At 37.0% G+C, this 18,818-nt stretch overlaps 1 protein-coding gene across 1 annotated transcript in view; it reads right to left on the reverse strand.

Moving 5' to 3' along the window:
* SYCP1 (synaptonemal complex protein 1) overlaps nt 1-18,818 on the reverse strand; it is a 180,756-nt gene that overhangs the window by 145,679 nt on the left and 16,259 nt on the right. Inside the window, exons 12-14 of the mRNA XM_049880007.1 lie at nt 17,696-17,804; nt 1,343-1,437; nt 663-847 (exon numbers count right to left, since the gene is read on the reverse strand). Of these exons, the coding sequence (XP_049735964.1) occupies nt 663-847; nt 1,343-1,437; nt 17,696-17,804 (389 nt within the window). The remainder of the gene's footprint in view (nt 1-662; nt 848-1,342; nt 1,438-17,695; nt 17,805-18,818) is intronic.

Raw genomic sequence — 18,818 nt, forward strand, 5'->3', positions numbered from 1 at the left:
ATGGATTGGCATGATAGCTGCAATGACGGACTCCAACAAGCAAGCAATCACGAGGGTGATACAAGACTGGGTAGCATTTTGTTCTGTTGTACGTAATACTGCCATGAGTCAGCATCAACTCAACAGCAATTATCTATCCATCTATCTAATAAAAATCTACAGTTTAATTAAATACCTCATATCACTGTATCAGCATTTATGAGCCTGTCTATATAGCCTGATTCTAGGCAAAGCATACATGGGACCTGTCTTAGAGAATAAACCAAAACCAACTGCAGTAGAGTGATTCTGATTCATGGCAACCCATGTCTGTCAGGGAACTGTGTTCCACAGGGTTTTCAATGGTTGATTTTTCAGAAGCATATCACCAGGCTTCTCTTCTGAGGACACACTCTGAATGGACTCCAACCTCCAACTTTTTGGTTAGCAGTCAAACTCATTAACCATTAACCCAGGGACTCTCTGTTAGAGAATACCTGCTTTTAAGCCCTCTCCTAGCATACCTGCCTACCCAATACAAACTTTTTAAAAGTATTCCCACCATATATATAAAAAAGAAACTTAAAGTTGTAGGAATTACAAGTCAGTTGACAACGAATAGAAGATGATACTGAATATCAGAAGTCAATTATCTTTTCCAACTATATAGTAAATATTTTTACCTTTGCTGTTCCGTGGTCAATAACTGTTCCAAGTTGCAGATAGTAGTTTTAAGTTCAGTAAGCACAAATGAATGAGCAGCTTTAGCATTACTGAATTCTTCCATTTGAGCTTCTTTTTCTCCAGTGAGCTGATAGATTGTTTTGGTTGCAATCTGTAAATCTTCCTCCAAAACCTTTTGAGTACTCTAAATGAAATAAAGTATGAAACAAAAGCACTGATGATCCAAAACCCTAAAGAAAAAAAACCTGAATTCATCTACTTCTGTAAATTTGCTGTCCTTCACTCCAACTCCCACCCAATCAATCTGGAATGCCCACCTACTGCTTTTATTTCAACTGACCATTCCTCCAAAGCCCACACATAGTCCAATCTTGTCCATAGAGAGAGTCTTCCTGGCCAATCCAACCCACAGTGTTCTTTCAGTTCTTAGAACTATTACAGTTCTTCAATCCCTGCATCATCCTGTTGGTACCCAGCATAGTCCTGTATTTTAATTATACTTTTGGATATGTGTTTATTCAACGTCATTAATTAAACTGTAAGCATTTTATAGACTGGGATTTTGTCTCCTCTATTTGAAGCTCTAGGTGCTCAAACATCGTATTAGTATTCAATAAATATCTGCTGACTGACTGATACTGTGAGACTTATTACACATTAATTGGTTTTTATATCATACCACACTTCTTTGCAAAGATATTTTAATATCTTCTAGTTCTGACGTCAAACAATCCTGTTTCTCATTTGATTCTTTTAAGCTTTCATTCTGTGATTCTAAAAAGAAAAGTTACAGATAAGGTAGTGCTTAATAGAAAATACATACCAAGAGAACAAATCCTTATTCACACAATTACTATTTTTCACCCATTAGATACTCCAAAATGAGGAAGAATCATGCAAATATAGATATACTGATAATTGGTCATGATCAATCTTTATTGCTTTTCAAGACCGTTATCTCCCAATTACCCTGGAATGAACACATAAGGATTTTTCAGTGCATTTTTTATAATAGCAAAACATCAGAAACATCCAGCAGGAGATATATTAAAATACAGTGGTACAAGCTTATGTTAGTATAACATGTAGCCACTGGTAATGATGATATAGACCTTATTTACTGATTGCAAATTCGGATAGTCATAAAATATTACAGAGTAAAAAGAAAAGGTTAAAAATAGCATTTAAAATGAGGCCAACATGATGCCCTAGACAGATGCATCATGACGTCCCTCTGCAGCAAAGACCCAAAAAACTAAAACAGATACAAATGTCAATCCTGGAACCCTGGGCCTCCAATGAAGGGATAAAGAACTAGATCAAACACCAAATGGAAGAAGACACTGACAGAAAACAGAACGCAGAGAGGTATGGAGTGGAGATCCCATGCCAACTAACACAGCACAGCATGACCTTCCTGAAACACAGCCAGCAATGGCTCCAGGCAGGAAGTATGGGAAGAAAACTTCGCAGAGCTCTCAACAGAGCACCCAGTAACCAGAGAATCATGCTTTCCCACTCCTCACCATTCTGATGAGCAGCAACAAGAATCCCCCCATCCCAGCAACAAGCACTATGAGGGTCCACAACATAGGCACCCCCAAGCCTCCCCCACGGCCTCCCACTGCAAAGCTTTTTTTTGCTTTCTTCCTTTCCTTTCTCCCTCTCACCTACCCCTGTACACCACTGCCCACCCCTTCTGCTGGCTCCCACCACACTATTTTCTCTTTCTCCCTCCCACCTAGCCCCATACACCACATCCCTCTCTTCCACTAACCTAAGTCATTCTGTTGAAGCTAGACTGCCCGCTGCAGTCAGGCTAATTACCGCCCTGGGCCTGCACCGCCCTTACTCTTCACCACACGACCAGCTGCAGAACCGAAAAGCGAGCCCATACCACTCCCTGTCTGATACCCCCCACCCATCTGGCAAGGGGCTGTGAAAAGTCCCACACCACAGGGCCAACATCAGGAGGCAGACAGCACCCGCCAACTCTACCCTCAGCCACCTTGCCAAACCAGTGTACAGCAAAGTGGATTCACTCTAACTGCTGCTGCCCTGCCCACACAGACAAAGTGGTGAGAGCAAGCGTGTCTACAGACAAGCAAGCAAAAAATCACGCCCAGCCCACCCACCCTCACACATCAAAATAAAACAAAAAACCAGGATGAAACAAATGAACATACAATCAATAAAGAAAGAAAATAATACCTTAATGTCTCAGAGACAGCAAACAATATCAAAAGACATAAAAAAGCGGAAGAGGGATTCAGCAAAATTATCAGATAACCTTCTGGTAGAAGAAAAGGTAACAGAACTGCCTGATGTGGAATTCAAAAGTTTAATATTTAGGGCTCTCCAAGAGATTAGGAAAGAGATCAAGGAAAACATAGATAAAACCAAGGGAAAAAAGAGACAAAATCCTGGAAAACACAGATAAAACCAACAAAAAGATAGGCAAAATCAAGGAAAACACAGACAAAGCAAAAGAAGAATTCAGGAAAATAATGCAAGAACAAAATGTCAAAATAAATAAACAATTACAAATCATACAAAAACAAGAACTAGAAATCCAAAAGATAAACAACAAAATTTCGAAACTGGACAATTCAATAGCAGGTTTTAGGAGCAAATTTGAAACAATGGAAGACAGAATCAGCGAAATTGATGACAAATCCATGGACGCTACTTTGAGGAAAAAAATAAGAAAAAGGAATGAAGGAAACCTAAGAATTACGTGGGACACAATCAAGGGCAAAAATTTGCACATGATCAGCGTTCCAGAATAGGGAGAAAATGGAAAACACAGAGAAGATTATTGAAGATTTGCCAGCAAAAAACTTCCCAAATATCATGAAAGATAAAAAGCTAGCCATCCAAGAGCCACAATGAACCCCATATAGGATATGCCTCAAAATAAAGTCACCAAGACACACCATAATCACACTTGCCAAAACCAAAGACAAAGAAAGAATTGACAGCAGCTCAAGAAACAGTAAGGCAAAACAATAAGAATAAACAAAGGTGAAACGATAAGAATAAACTGACTACTCAGCAGATACTATGCAGACAAGAAGGCAATGGGATAACATACATAAAATTTTGAACAAAAAAACTGGCAACCAAGAATAATATATCCCATAAAACTCTCTGAAATATGACAGTGAAATTAGGACATTTCCAGGTAAACAGAAATTAAGGAAATTCATAAAAACCAAACCAAACTTACAAAAAATATTAAAGGGAGTCCTTCAGTTAGAGAACCAACAATATCAGACAGCAACTGGAGTCTAAGACACAGGACAGCATCAGTCAGATACCAACCTAGGTAAAGAGCTCTCAGTAATAAAACAAAGCTAAAAGGCTTAAAACAAACCAGAGACATCAATCTGTAAATGACAACAGCATCAAATAATAAAAGGGGGAATAAACAGTGTAGGTATAGAGCTTTAAAATGGAGAAGAAATCAAGGCAATATCAAGTAATAAAACACAGGTTCACACTTAGGAAGGTAAGGGTCAATTTCAAGGTAACCACAAAGAAAGTTTGCAAACCTACTCACCAAAATAAAAAAGTAAAAAAACGTAAGACTCAGTAAACGGGAAAGCTATAGTAACCAAAGAAATAAAAAGAAAATCCACAAACAAAAGAAGCTCAGCACAGAAAAGTAAGAGTAACAAAGAAAATGTCAGCACTGCCAGAAAAAAAAAAAAAAAAACACAACAATATAACAGGAATAAACTCATACCTATCAATAACAACACTGACTGTAAATGGCTTAAATATGCTGGTAAAGAGACAGAGTAGCAGAATGAAAAAAAAAAAAACAGTCTATCAATATTCTGCCTACAAGAGACACACCTTAGACACAAAGACATAAATATATCAAAAATCAGAGGGTGGAAAAAATACATCAAGCAAACAATAACCAAAAAAGAGCAAGAGTAGCAATACTAATTTCAGATACAATAGACTCTTAAGGCAAAATCCACCATAAAAGAAAAGGAAGGACATTATATAATGACTAAAGAGACAACCCACCAAGAAGGCATAATCTTAATAAATATCTACGCACCCAATAACAGGGCTCCAAAGTACATAAAACAAACTCTAACAGCACAGAGAAAGTCTCCATGGTAGTAGGAAACTTCAACACACCACTCTCGGTAAAGAACAAAACACCTGGAAAGAACTGAACAAAGATACAGAAGAGCTAAAGGCAACAATCACACAACTTGACTTCATACATGTATGCAGAACACTCCACACAACGGCAGCAAAGTATATATTCTTTTCCAGTACATATGGAAGATTCTCCAGGATAGACCACATTTTAGGCAACAAAGCCACCCTCAATAAAATCTAAAAGATCAAAGTAATACAAAGCATTCTCTATGATCACAATACCATAAAAGTAGAAAGCAATAACAGAAAGAGCAAGGGAAAATAATTAAACACATTGAAACTGAAAACACCTTGCTTAAAAACAACTGGGTAACAGAAGAAATCAAAGATGGAATCAAAAAATTTCTAGAATCAAATGAGAATGAAAACATACCATACCAAAATCTCTGGGACTCAACAAAACAGTGCTTAGAGGTCAATACAGCAATAAACACATATACTAAAAAGGGGCCAAAATCAAAACATTAACCCTACAGCTCAAACAAAGAGAAAGAGAAGAGCAAAATAAGCCCTCAGGCACTGAAAGAAAGGAAATAGTAAAGATTAGAGCAGAAATAAATGAAACAGAGAATACAAAAATAAAGAGAAAGATCAACAAGACCAAAACTTGGTTCTTTGAACAAAATCAGTAACCATCGGCCAAACTCACAAAAGAAAGACAGGAAAGGAATGAAATCATCCAAAGAAGAAATGACATGGGGGGCATTACGGTGAACCCAACTGAGATAAAAAGGAACAGAATACTATGAAAAATTGAGAACCTACAAGAAACGGACAAATTTCTAGGAATACACTATCTACCTAAATTAACACAAACAGAAAATCTGAATAGACCCATAACAAGAGAAGAGATTGAAGGTGTAATTTAAAAAATTCCCAACAAAATGAAAAGCCCTAGTCCAGATGGCTTCACTGGAGAATTCTACCAAACATTCAGAGAAGAGCTCACACTAGTACTACTCAAGTTACTTCAGAGCATGGGAAAGGAAGAACTACTTTAGAATTCATTCTATGAAGCCAATATAACCCTGATACCAAAGACAGGCAAAGACACCACCAAAAAAGGAAATTACAGACCAATATCTCTGATGAATATGGATGCAAAAATAAAATTCTCAAGAAAACTCTAGCCAACAGAATGCAGCATCATTTCAAAAAAATAATACACTACAATCAACTGGGATTCATACCAGGTATGCAAGGATGGTTCAGCATTAGAAAATCAATCAATGCAATCCACCACATAAATAAAGCAAGGGAACAGAATCACATGATAATCTCAATCAATGCAGATAAGACATTTGATAAAGTCCAATACCGATTCATGACAAAAACTCTCAATAAAATAATAGAAAGAAAATTCCCCAACATAGTAAAAGACATCGATACAAAACCCACAGCCAACATCATTCTCAATGGAGAGAGGCTGAAGGCATTCCCCCTGAAAATGGGAACAAGACAAGGATGCCCTTTATCACCTATTTAATATTGTGCTGGAAGTCCTAGCTAGAGCAAAAGCAAGAAAAAATAAAGGGCATCCAAGCTGAAAAGGAAGAAGTAAAACTACCCCCATTTGCCAATGATATTACACTGCACATAGAGAACCCCAAAGACTGCACAAGAAAACTACTGTAACTAATAGAAAGATTCAGCAGATCAGCAGAATACAAGATCAACATACAAAAATCAGTTGGAAGAGGGAGGAGCCAAGATGGCAGAACAGACAGATGCTTTGTGTCATGCCTGTCACAACAGAGACCCTGAAAAACGTGTGAATCGGATATACATGACAATCTAGGAACCCCGAGCATCGAAGAAATACCTGAAGAATTGGACTAAGCAACAGGTGGAAAAAGAGACAATTCAAAAACAGCAGAAACGGGGAATTAAGGATTGCCAGATCACTGGTGTCCTGCTACCTGAATCTGCAGTGTGGACATACTGAGGTAAGCAGAAGCATCCCAAGTCGAAACCCATCCCATCTGGTGCATCTAAGCAGGAGCGACTCTGCACGCACCTCCAGAACCAAACAAAAGTGACACCAGACCTGTGAAAGTTAAGTGCGTGCTCCCAATCCATGGCGCACACCAAAGCCGTACCCCACAGGGCAAGGAACATGCCCTTCGCCTGACCTACTCCCCTCCCTGGTCTGACACCAATCCAGCACCATTCAACACCGTCACACCCCTCCTAAGCCAGGAACTCACAGACCCAGACTAGAGATATCCACCCCTTCAACCACCCACAGACACAGGGGGTGCACAGTCCAGCAGCCACCTCCACCCCCTCCAAACACCCACACCAGTGCCTTGCTGGTCTACCCAGCATAGCACACCCTCGTTAGGACAAAGCAGGCAGGGCTCCAAGCTGAAACCCATTTTCACCCGCAAGAACAATGAACAGACTCCCAGGCTCAAATACCTAATAGCTGCTCCACCCACCTGGAGACAGGAGGTGAGAGCTTCAACATTGCCAGATTAATGACCACAGTAGCACACACACCAAGCCTATTTGTGTACATCAAAACAAAACAAAAATTCAGGATGCAGTAAACAAATACACAATAAATAAATATACATAACTTCTTGATGCCTCGGGGACAAGAGTCAATATCAAATCACATAAAGAAGCAGGCCAAGATGGCTCCAGCAAGCAACCAAAATAAAGAACCAGAAAACCTTCTGGAGGAAGATAAGGCAATGGAGCTATCTGACAAAGGACTCAAAAAACTAATATACGGAGCTCTCCAAGAGATCAAAAGTGGGATCAGGTGAAACACAGACCAAACCAAGGAACACACAAACAAAGCAATAGAAGAATTCAGGAAAACAATACAAGAATAAAACAACAAAATAAATAGGCTACTAGAAACCTTACAAAACAGCAACTAGAAATCAAAAAGATTAACAATTTCAGAATTACACAACTCCATTGAACGTCATAGGAGCAGAATTGAGACAATGGAAGTCAGAATTAGTGAGGCCGAAGATAAATCTCTTGACATCAATTTGTTTGAGAAAAAATCAGGAAAAAAGAATGAAGAAAGCCTAAGAATTATGTGGGATACTATCCAGAGGGAAAGCCTACAAATGATCAGAGTTCCAGAACAGGGGCAGACAACAGCAAACGCAGAGAGAATTGTTGAGGATTTGCTGGCAGGCAACTCCCCTAATATCATAAAAGACGAGAAGATATCTATCCAAGAAGTTCAATGAAGCCCATAGAGGATAGACCCCCAAAGAAAGTCACTGAGACATATCATAATCAAACTTGCCAGATCCGAAGACAAAGAAAGAATCCTGACAGCTGCTAGAGATAAACGAAGTCACCTACAAAGGAGAACCAATAAGACTAAGCTCTGATTACTCAGCAGAAACCATGCAGGCAAGAAAGCAATGCAGTGACAGATATAAAGCCTTGAAGGAAAAGAACTGCCAGCCAAAAATTACATATCCAGCAAAACTGTCTTTCAAATACAATGGCAAAATTAAGTCATTTCCAGACAAACGGAAATCAAGGGAATATGTAAAAACCAGACCAAAATTAAAAGAAATATTAAAGGGAGTCATCCGGTTAGAGAACCAACAACATCAGACAACAATCCAAGAATAGGACACAGGACAGATCAACCAGACATCAATCCAAATATGGAACTGACAACAATAAAACAAAGCTAAAAGACTGAAAATAGGGAACGAGAGACAACAATGTCAAAACAAAAACGAGGGAATAAAGGCTGTAGTCATAGAACTTCCATATGAAGAGGAAGTCAAGGCAATATCAAGAAATAAGAGATTGGTTTAAACTTAGAAAAATAAAGGTAAATTTCAAGGTAATCACAAAGGAAGCTAACAAACCTACCCATCAAAATAAAAAAGGAGAAAAACAAAGTCTCAGCAAACAACAAAATCAACTATAACAAAAGAAATGAAAAGAAAATCAATAAATAAAAAGAACTCAGCACAGAAAATTAAGTGGAACAAAGAAACCATCAACGCTACCCCAAAAAATACAACAAAACGACAGCAGTAAACTCGTACCTATCAATAATTATACTGACTGTAAATGGCCTAAATGCACCAGTAAAGAGACAGAGTGGCAGAATGGATTAAAAAACACGAACCATCTATATGCTTTCTACAAGAGACACAACTTAGACACAAAGACATAAACAACCTAAAACTCAAAGGATGGAAAAAAAGGTATCAAGAAAACAATAACCAAAAAAGATCAGGAGTGGCAATATTAATCTCTGATAAAATAGATTTTAAAGCAAAATTCACCATAAAAGATAAGGAAGTACACTATATAATGATTAAAGGGTCAATACACCAGAAGGATATAAGCATGATAAAAATGTATGTACCCAATGACAGGGTCCAAAATACATAAAACAAACTTTAACAGCATTGAAAAGAGAAATAGACAGCTCCACAAGAATAGTAGGAGATTTCAACACACCACTTTTGGGGCTAGACGGAACATCTAGACAGAAACTCAGTAAAGATACAGAATATCAAAATGCCACAATCAACCAACTCAACACTCCACCCAACAGCAGCAAAGTATACATTCTTTTCCAATACACATGGGACATACTCCAGAATAGACCACATTTTAGGCCACAAAGCAAACCTCAACAAAATCCAAAACATCGAAATAATACAAAGCATCTTCTTTGATCATAATGCCATAAAAGTAGAAATCAATAAGAGAAACAGCATGGGAAAAAAATCAAGTACACAGAAACTGAACAACACTTTGCTTAAAAACTACTGGATAAAAGAAGAAATAAAGGATGGAATTAAAAATTCATAGAATCAAATGAGAATGAGAACACATCTTACCAAAACCTTTGGGACACAGCAAAAGTAGTACTTAGCGGTCAGTTTATACCAAAAAACGCACACATCAAAAAGAAGAAAGGGCCAAAATCAAAACATTAAGCCCACAGAGCTCGAACAAAAAGAAAAGAGCACAACAAAATAAGCCCTTAGGCACCAGAAGAAAGGAAATAATAAAGATTACAGCAGAAATAAATGAAAAAGAGAACAGAAAAACAATAGAAAGAATCAAAAAGACCAAAATTTGGTTCTTTGAAAAAAAAAAAAATTAAAGATCAGCAAAATTGACAAACCATTGGCCAAACTGCAAAACAGAAAGAGGAGAGGAAGCAAATAACCAAAACAAGAAATGAGATGGGTGACATCACAACAGACTTAACTGAAATAAAATGAATCATAACAGAATACTATGAAAAATTATACTCCAACAAATTTGAAAACCTAGAGGAAATGTGCAAATTTCTAGAAACACACTACCTACCTAAACCAGCACAAACTGAGGTAGAAAAACTAAAAGACATATAACAAGAGACAAGTTTTTTTTTTTATTTAAAAAAAAAAAAAAAACTTCCAACAATAAAAAAGCCCATGCCCAGATGGCTTCACTGCAGAGTTCTACCAAACATTAAGAGAAGAGCTCACACCAATACTACTCAAATTATTTCGGAGAATAAGAAAGGAAGGAATATCCCTGAATCCATTCTACAAAGCCAGTATAAACCTGATACCAAAGCCACGCAAACACCACAAAAAAAGACTACGGACCAATCACCAAACGTGACCAATATCCCTCAGGAATACTGATGCAAAAATTCTCAACAAAATTCTAGCCAATAGAATTCAACAGCATATCAGGAAAATAATACATCATGACTAAGTAGGATTCATACCAGGTATGCAGGGATGGTTCAACATTTGAAAATCAGTCAACATAATCCATTATCTAAAATAAAAGAATTACATGATCATATCAATCAACACAGAAAAGGCATTTGATAACAAAGTCCAATACCCATTCCTGACAAAAACTCTCAACAAAGTAGGAATAAAAGGAAATTTCTTCAACATAGTAAAGGGTATTTATGCAAAACTGACAGCAAACATTATTCTCAATGGAGAGAGACAAAAAGCATTCCCCCTTCAAAACGGGAAACAGACAAAGATGCCCTTTATCACCGCTCTTATCCAACGCTGTGCTGGATGTCCTAGCTAGAGCAATAAGGCAAGAAAAAGAAATAAAGGGCATCCAAATTGATAAGGAAGAGGTAAAACTAGCTCTATTCGCAGATGATATGATCTTATACACAGAAAACCCCAAAGAATCCACAAGAGAGCTACCGGAACTAACAGAAGATTTCAGCAATGTAGTAGGATACAACATATAAAAATTGGTTGGATTCTGCTAAGCCAACAAAGAGAACTTTGTAAAGGAAATCAGCAAATCAATACCACTTACAATAGCCTCCAAGAAGATAAAATACCCAGGAATAAATCTAACTAGGGACACAAAAGACCTATACAAAGAAAATTAAAAAATACTACTGCAAGAAACCAGAAGAGACTTACGTAAGTGGAAAAATATATCATGATCATGGATAGGAAGACTCAACATGGTGAAAATGTCAATGCCAACCAAAGCTGTCTACACATAAATTGCAATCCCAATCCAAATTTCAACAGCATTCTTTAATGAAAAACAAATCACCAACTTTATACAGAAAGGAAAGAGGCTCCAGAAAAGTAAAATATTTCTGAAGAAGAACATAGTGGAGGCCTCATAGTACCTGATCTTAGAACCTATTATATAGCCATGGTAGTCAAAACACCCTGGTACTGGTACAACAACAGATACATAGACCAGTAGAACAGAATTGAGAACCCAGATGTCAATCCATCCAACTATGAGCAGTGATATTTGACAAAAGGCCAAAGTCCATTAAATGGGGAAAGGACAGTCTCTTTAAGTGAATGTCCATCTGTTAAAAAAAAAAAAAGCAACAAGGTTCACACCTTACACCATACACAGAAACTAACTCAAAATGGGTCAAAGACCTAAGTATAAAATCTAAAACAATAAAGATCACAGAAGAAAAAATAGGGACAACACTAGAAACCCTAATACATGGCATAAATAGTAGACAAACCATGACTAACAATACACAAACACTAGAAGATAAACTAGGTAACTAGGAGCTCCTAAAATTTAAACACTTATGATCATCAAAGGACTTCACCAAAAGAGTACAAAGAGAACCTACAAACTGGGAAAAAAAATTTGGCTAACACATATCCAACAAGAGTCTAAATCTACAAAATATTTCAACACTTCAATAACAAAAAGACAAATAATCTAATTAAAAAATGGGCAAGGGACATGAACAGACACTTCACCGAAGAAGACATTCAGGCAGCTAAGAGACACATGAGGAAATGCTCACTATCAGTAGCCATTAGAGAAATGCAAATCAAAACCACAATGAGATACCATCTCACTCCAATATTACTGGCATGAATCAAAAAAAAAACAGAAAATAACAAACACTAGAGAGGTTGCAGGGAGATTGCAACTCTTATGTACTGCTGATGATAACATAAAATGGTATAAACATTGTGGAAAACGATTTGGCACCTCCTTTAAAAAGCTAGAAATAGAAATACCACACCATCCAGCAATCCCACTATTAGGAATATGTCCTAGAGAAATAAGAGCCGTCACATGAATAGACATATGCACACCCATGTTCAGTGCATTATTTACAATAGCAAAAAGATGGAAACAACCTAAGTGCACATCAACAGATAAATGGATCAACAAATTATGGTACATACACACAATGGAACACTACACAATGATGAAGAACAAGGGTGAATCCACGAAACACAACATGGGCGAATCTGCAGGGCATTATGCTGAGTGAAATAAGTCACTCACAAAAAGACAAATGTTGTATGAGACCACTATTATAAAAACTCAAGAAAACAGAGAAAAAAAATAATCCTTGATGGTTACCAGAGAGAGAAGCGGAAATCCTTCTGCTAGAGAAAACCAAAAGCCAAACCCATTGCCGTCAAGTCGATTCCAACTCATACCGACCCTATAGGGCAGAGCAGAACTGTCCCATAGGGTTTCCAAGGAGCGGCCGGTGGATTCAAACTGTTGGCCCTTTAATTAGCATCTGAACTATTAACCACTGCACCACCAGCAACTAGATAGTAGACAAGTGTTAACTTTGTTAAAGGGAAAAACAACACACAATATAGGGGAAGTCAGCACAACTTGACCAAGGCATAGTCACAGAAGCTTCCTAGACACATCCAGTTGTCTGGGGCTGAGGGCTGGTGATCGTGGTCTCAGGGGACATCTAGGTCAGCTGGCATAACATAGTTCATTAGGAAAATTTCTACATCCTACTTTCATGAGTAGCGTCTGGAGTCTTAAAAGCTTGTATGCTGCCATCTAAGGTACATCTACTGGTCCCATCCCATCCAGAGCAAAGAAGAATGAGGGAAACCAAAGATACAAGGAAAATATTGGTCCAAAGAACTCATAAGCCACAGCCTCCATCAGCCTGAGCCCACAAGAACTAGATGGTGCCTGCCGACCACCACCTACTGCTCTGACAGGGATCACAATAGAGGGTTCCACACACAGTGGGAGAAAAATGTAGAACAAAATTCAACTTCACGAAAAAACACCAGACTTACTGGTCTCACAGAGACTGGAGGAATCCCCAAAACTATGGCCCCAGACACCCTGCTACCTCAGAACTGAAGCCAATCCCAAAGTTCAACTTTCAGGTGAAGATTAGACAGGGCTTTAAAACAAACAATGACACAGGTGAGGAATCTGCTTCTTAATTCAATCAAGTATATGACACCAAATGGGCAACACCTGCCCAAAAGCAAAGATGAGAAGGCAGGAAGGGTCAGGAAAAGTGGACAAATGGACACGGGGAACCTGGGTGTAAAGAAGGAGAGTGCTGACACTTTGTGGGGATTGCAACCAATGTCACAAAACAATTTGTATATAAACTTTTGAACAAGAAACTAATATGCACTATAAACTTTCACCTAAAGCGTAATTAAAAAAAAAAACTTAAATGACCAAAAAATAGTATTTATGTAAACAATGCATGTTAAAAAAAACACTAAAATATTAAAAACAATTTATCTCCTAATAGCGAAATTATCCATGATTTAATTTTCATTTTTGCCTATCTTGATTTTTTAGTTTTTCTAAAATGTTACATTTCTTAATTTAAGGCACTAAATAATGAAGAGATTTTTTGATACTACTTAATAGTTAATATTTTCTATTTAGACTTTTTTATTAGTCTACATGCTTTAAATGTATGCATTCATTTTTAAACCTCATAAAAACACTGAGTTTCTGTAAAGGACGATGGTATAATTTGGAATGGATAAGGGTGATGGTGGAACAACATGATGAACATAACTGATGTCACTGAATATAGGCGCAAAAGTCGTAAACAAAAACTTGGTCAAGCAACACGTAAAACTGACTCAAACAATATATAAAAATAAAATCAAAGCTAGATTTATACTGAGGGATGCAAAGTTGTTTAACATTAAAAAGTTAATGGTTTAACATGAGAAAATAATCACTAATAAAGTAGAAAATCTTACGACAATCTCAATATATGCCAAAAACAGGTATTTGATAAAAGTCAACATCCATTCATTATCGTATAAAACTTCTTGATATACTATAGACAGCAACTCCCTTCTGGAAAGCAGGAATGCAATGATAAATAATTACATCCCAGCAACTAGCTTTGTACTGGCATAGAATAGAGAGGGAATCAATGAAGGCTGAGTGAACAATGATTTCAAAGTGGCAACAGAGACTTCCAACTCCCTTCCTACTCCATTGTAGATGTGCAAGAATGTGCAGCCTCCATCATATGAAGTAGAGATCTCAAGTTTTGGTTAAAGACAAAAGATAAAGGAAACTTTTATTAACAGGTTGAGGAAGGAAGAAATTTTATAAAGTAAGAGTTTCCAAAGAAAAGATTGGAAAGGAGGGAAACACGAGAAGACAAAAAGAAAGGTCCAAATTAACATGAGAATGCAAGAAACCAATAGGCTTTAATCAAGGATGACTGATGTGAGTCCTCATGGAAAACTCCAGACTCCTAAACACAAACCTATTTCAAAGAATTCTTTATATACGAGGTAGAAAATAAATTAAATATTGAGAATTTTCCTCCCTTAAATTTTTCTTAAATCTTTGAAGACTGATACCCTTTAGCTACTACTAAGTACTGACAAGTGACTAAATTGGGTAGTAACATGCAAACATTAAAAAGAAAAACAAAAATTAGTTGAACATGATTCATTTAAATTAATAGTGCTAGGCAGTATGAAGCAATCTGTAGCAGACCAACTCTCTTGCTGAAAACAACTATAATAGCTGGTGGAAGGGGGTGAGGAATCCAAACCAAAAAGACTTAACGGAGCTAAGATCCTAAAAAGAATACTGTTGAGAAGTAAACCGACAAGGTGCAGATGACATATGCCAATTCTGGGCGTAAGCAAGAAGCCAAGATGCTAGCTTGACCCAGGCAGACGGCTGCTGCTGGGAAACAGAGAAACCAGCATAGCTTTGGGGGTGTTGAGGAGCTGGAGTAACAAAACTGGAGACTTAAAAAACCTCATACGCTTGTCCAGTTTCCCTTCAGTAAGCTCAGGGTTTAATTGTCTTAATGTAATCAGGCCCACCCCACCTCCAATCTCTCCCTAGCAGACAAATGATAACATCATCTGAAGTCTCTGACTTTTAACCAAAAAATACTACGCAAACCAAAAGATAAGAACAAAAGACCAAAAGCAAGATGAAAAACAAACAATAGAAACAGATCAATAGGTGAGGCAGGTATTTGAAGAAAACAGAGAATAACTTTAAAAGACCTATGATTAATATTTTTTAAAAAGTAAAAAATACGGTATTAAAAAGAGGGGAATTTAACCAGAGAATTGGAATCTTAACGTCATGGTTTGAACTGTGTTCCCCAAAATTACATGTCGACTTGGTTAGGCCATGAGTCCCAGTGTTGTGTGGTTGTCCTCCATTTTGTGATGGATATTAATTTTCCCATGTTGTTATAAATCCTAATCTCTCCCTGTGGTTAATGAGGTAAGATTAGATTATGTTAAAGAGGATTAGGGTCAGATGTAACACCCTTGCTCAGGTCACATTCCTGATTCAATGTAAAGGGTGTGGCTTGTACTACCTTTTATTTTAAAAGAGATATGAGGAAAGGGAAACAGAACAGAGAGAGGAAGACCTCATAGCATCAAGAAAGCAGCACCAGGAGCAAAGCACCTCCTTTGGACCCAGAGACCCTGTGCTAAGAAGCTTCTCACTCAGGGGAAGACTGATGACAAGGACCTTCCTCCAGAGCTGACAAAGACAGAACGACCTCCCCTGGAGCTGATGCCCTGAATTTGAACTTGTAGCCTACTAGACTGTGAGAGAATAAATTTCTCTTTGTTAAAGCCATCCACTTGTGGTATTTCTGTTATAGCTGCACTAGACAACTAAGACACTGAAAAAAAAATAATCAAGTGGAAATTTTAAAAGTAAAACATATACTATCTAAAATTAAGAACTGACTAGACGGAATTAACAGCAGATGGCAGGATTAGATGATGAGGTCAACAGAAAATACACAAACTGAAACAAAAAATACACACATACATATGGGAAGCAATGAAAAGTAATTTAAATGAACACATTCCAATTGTTATGAGTCTACAGAACCACATCAATTATAATTATTTACTACCAGAAAATTGTTTCCAGTTTATGATGATTATTGAATATGCATCCATTCATCCAGATAGCTATCGAACTCCTATTATGTGCAAAGCAATAAGCTGGACACTATATACTTAATATACTTAATGAGACATACTCTCTGTTGCCAGAACACTCACAGAAGACAAAAGGGATAATCCTTGAGCCAGTCGTACAAATGAAGAAGAGTTCACTAGAATTTAGCCACAGGTTTGGAGTAGATGCAGAAGGCTCATTTGGGTAGAGGAAATAGACAAAATCATGGTGGTGAAATAGGAAAAACATAAAATGTATGGGAAGTTAAACAGTTTCAATATATCTGGAGTATAGGGTATAGTTTGACAGTGACATGAAATGAGTGGGCACAGGTTATAAGGAACCAGATAATTATTTGCTATGTGAAGAGAAGCGATGTTTTTAAGAAAAGAAATAAATGCTTTAAGATCCCTATGATGTTCTGGAAGGTGCATGATGTTTTACAAACCATTATGTCTTCTAAGTGCCCTGAACAAATTTGAAAACTATTCAATAATAAGATAAAGTCTAAATATAACATGGCATTCAAGGTCCTTCATAATTTGGCCCAAATATTCCTAAAAAGTCTCATCTGCCTGAATTCAAATATAGCTACACTATTCAGTTTACCAAATATACCATAACTCTCATACCTCCATGCCTTGTACAAGCCATTTCTTCTGCCTACACTGTGTCTCCTCCAACTCATCGTGTAGCGAACTTTTAATCATCTAAGGTCTACTTCAACAAACAGTTCTTCCTTAATGCCTTTCCAAATGTCTTGCTTGAGGAAAAATTAATGACCCCATCCATATGCTCCCATACCGTCGATTAATAAAGTATTTACCGACTGCCTAATATGCGCTCAGTACTGTTTTATGCACTTGGAATTCATCAGTGAAAAAAAAATACAAAGATCTCTGTTTCACGGAGCACTTTGTTGAAATCGTGGATAACATGGGGTATGAAGAAGAGAAAAGAGGAGCATGTGTACACTGAAAAAGCTCCCCAGGTGACTTTATTACGCTCTCCTCCAACTGGTCCAACCCAGGCTGAGAATTAAAACACTAGAAAGTTTACAACAAACTTGTACTGAAAGCAAAAATTTAGAATGTAACAAGAGGAATCTATAGGATACCTTGCTATACTTTCTTACATAAGTTCTTACTTATCTTTTCTTCTAATTGATTAACTTTATCTCTGGATTCCTGTAGCAGAAATGTTAAATCTTTCATTTTATCTTCTTTCTCATTGCTTTGGATCAACAGTAGCGAAACCTAAAATGAAATATTTAAATAATCAAAAATTAAATATAGCAACTTCACTAACGTAAACATTTAAGTGTCAAATTTTTAGTTACACTGATGCAGACACCAGTTCGTATAAATGGTAATCATATTTCTATTTTTTAAAGTCATAATCCTTTAAAGATAATAAACAAAGTAAGTTAAAATATTATATTTGTCAAGGAAACATGAGTTAAATAACACACTTAAGAGAAAAAAATTTAAATATAAAAAATTAACAAGTAAATTGTTAAAATGTCATTAGCTATACAGTTCAGGTTATCTTTTTTTTTTTTCATTTAATTCAGTAAGGTGCTAAAATATATTGTAGAGAAGGCTTCTCAATAGCTTTTTAGCAGCAATTTATTATTATTATTATTATTATTATTATTATTATTATTATTATGCTTTAGATGAAAATTTACAGAGCAAATTAGTTTCTGATTCAGAAATTTATACACAAATTGTTTCCTGACACTGGATGCAATCTCCACAATGTGTTAGCACTCTCCCCCTTTCCCTTTCCACCCCTGGTTCCCTGTTTCCATTTGTCTAGTTTTCCTGTGCCTTCCTGCCTTTTAGTCTTTGATTTTGGGCAGGTGTTACCCATTTGATCTCTATACTTGATTGATTTAAGAAGCATGTTCCTCATATGTGTTATTGTTTGTTTTATAGGCCTGAAGGATTGGTACTTCAAAAATATGGCCTTGATGATAGAAACAATGCTGGAGATTGCATGACAGAATTCTGCAAGACCGATGACTTCTTCATTTTGAATACCTTCTTTCAACAACATAAATGGCAACTTAACAAGTGGACCTCACCTGGAAAACACAGGAATCAAACTGACTACATCTGTGGAAATGATGGAAAAGCTCAATATCATAAGTCAGAACAAGGTGTGGCGTCGACTACAGAACAAACCATCAATTGCTCACATGCAAGTTCAAACTGAAGCTGAAGAAAATTAAAGCAAGTCCACGAGAGTCAAAACACAACCTGAGT

Source organism: Elephas maximus, chromosome 3 (genome assembly GCF_024166365.1).
Source record: "Elephas maximus indicus isolate mEleMax1 chromosome 3, mEleMax1 primary haplotype, whole genome shotgun sequence".
In the NCBI taxonomy this organism is placed as follows: domain Eukaryota; kingdom Metazoa; phylum Chordata; class Mammalia; order Proboscidea; family Elephantidae; genus Elephas; species Elephas maximus.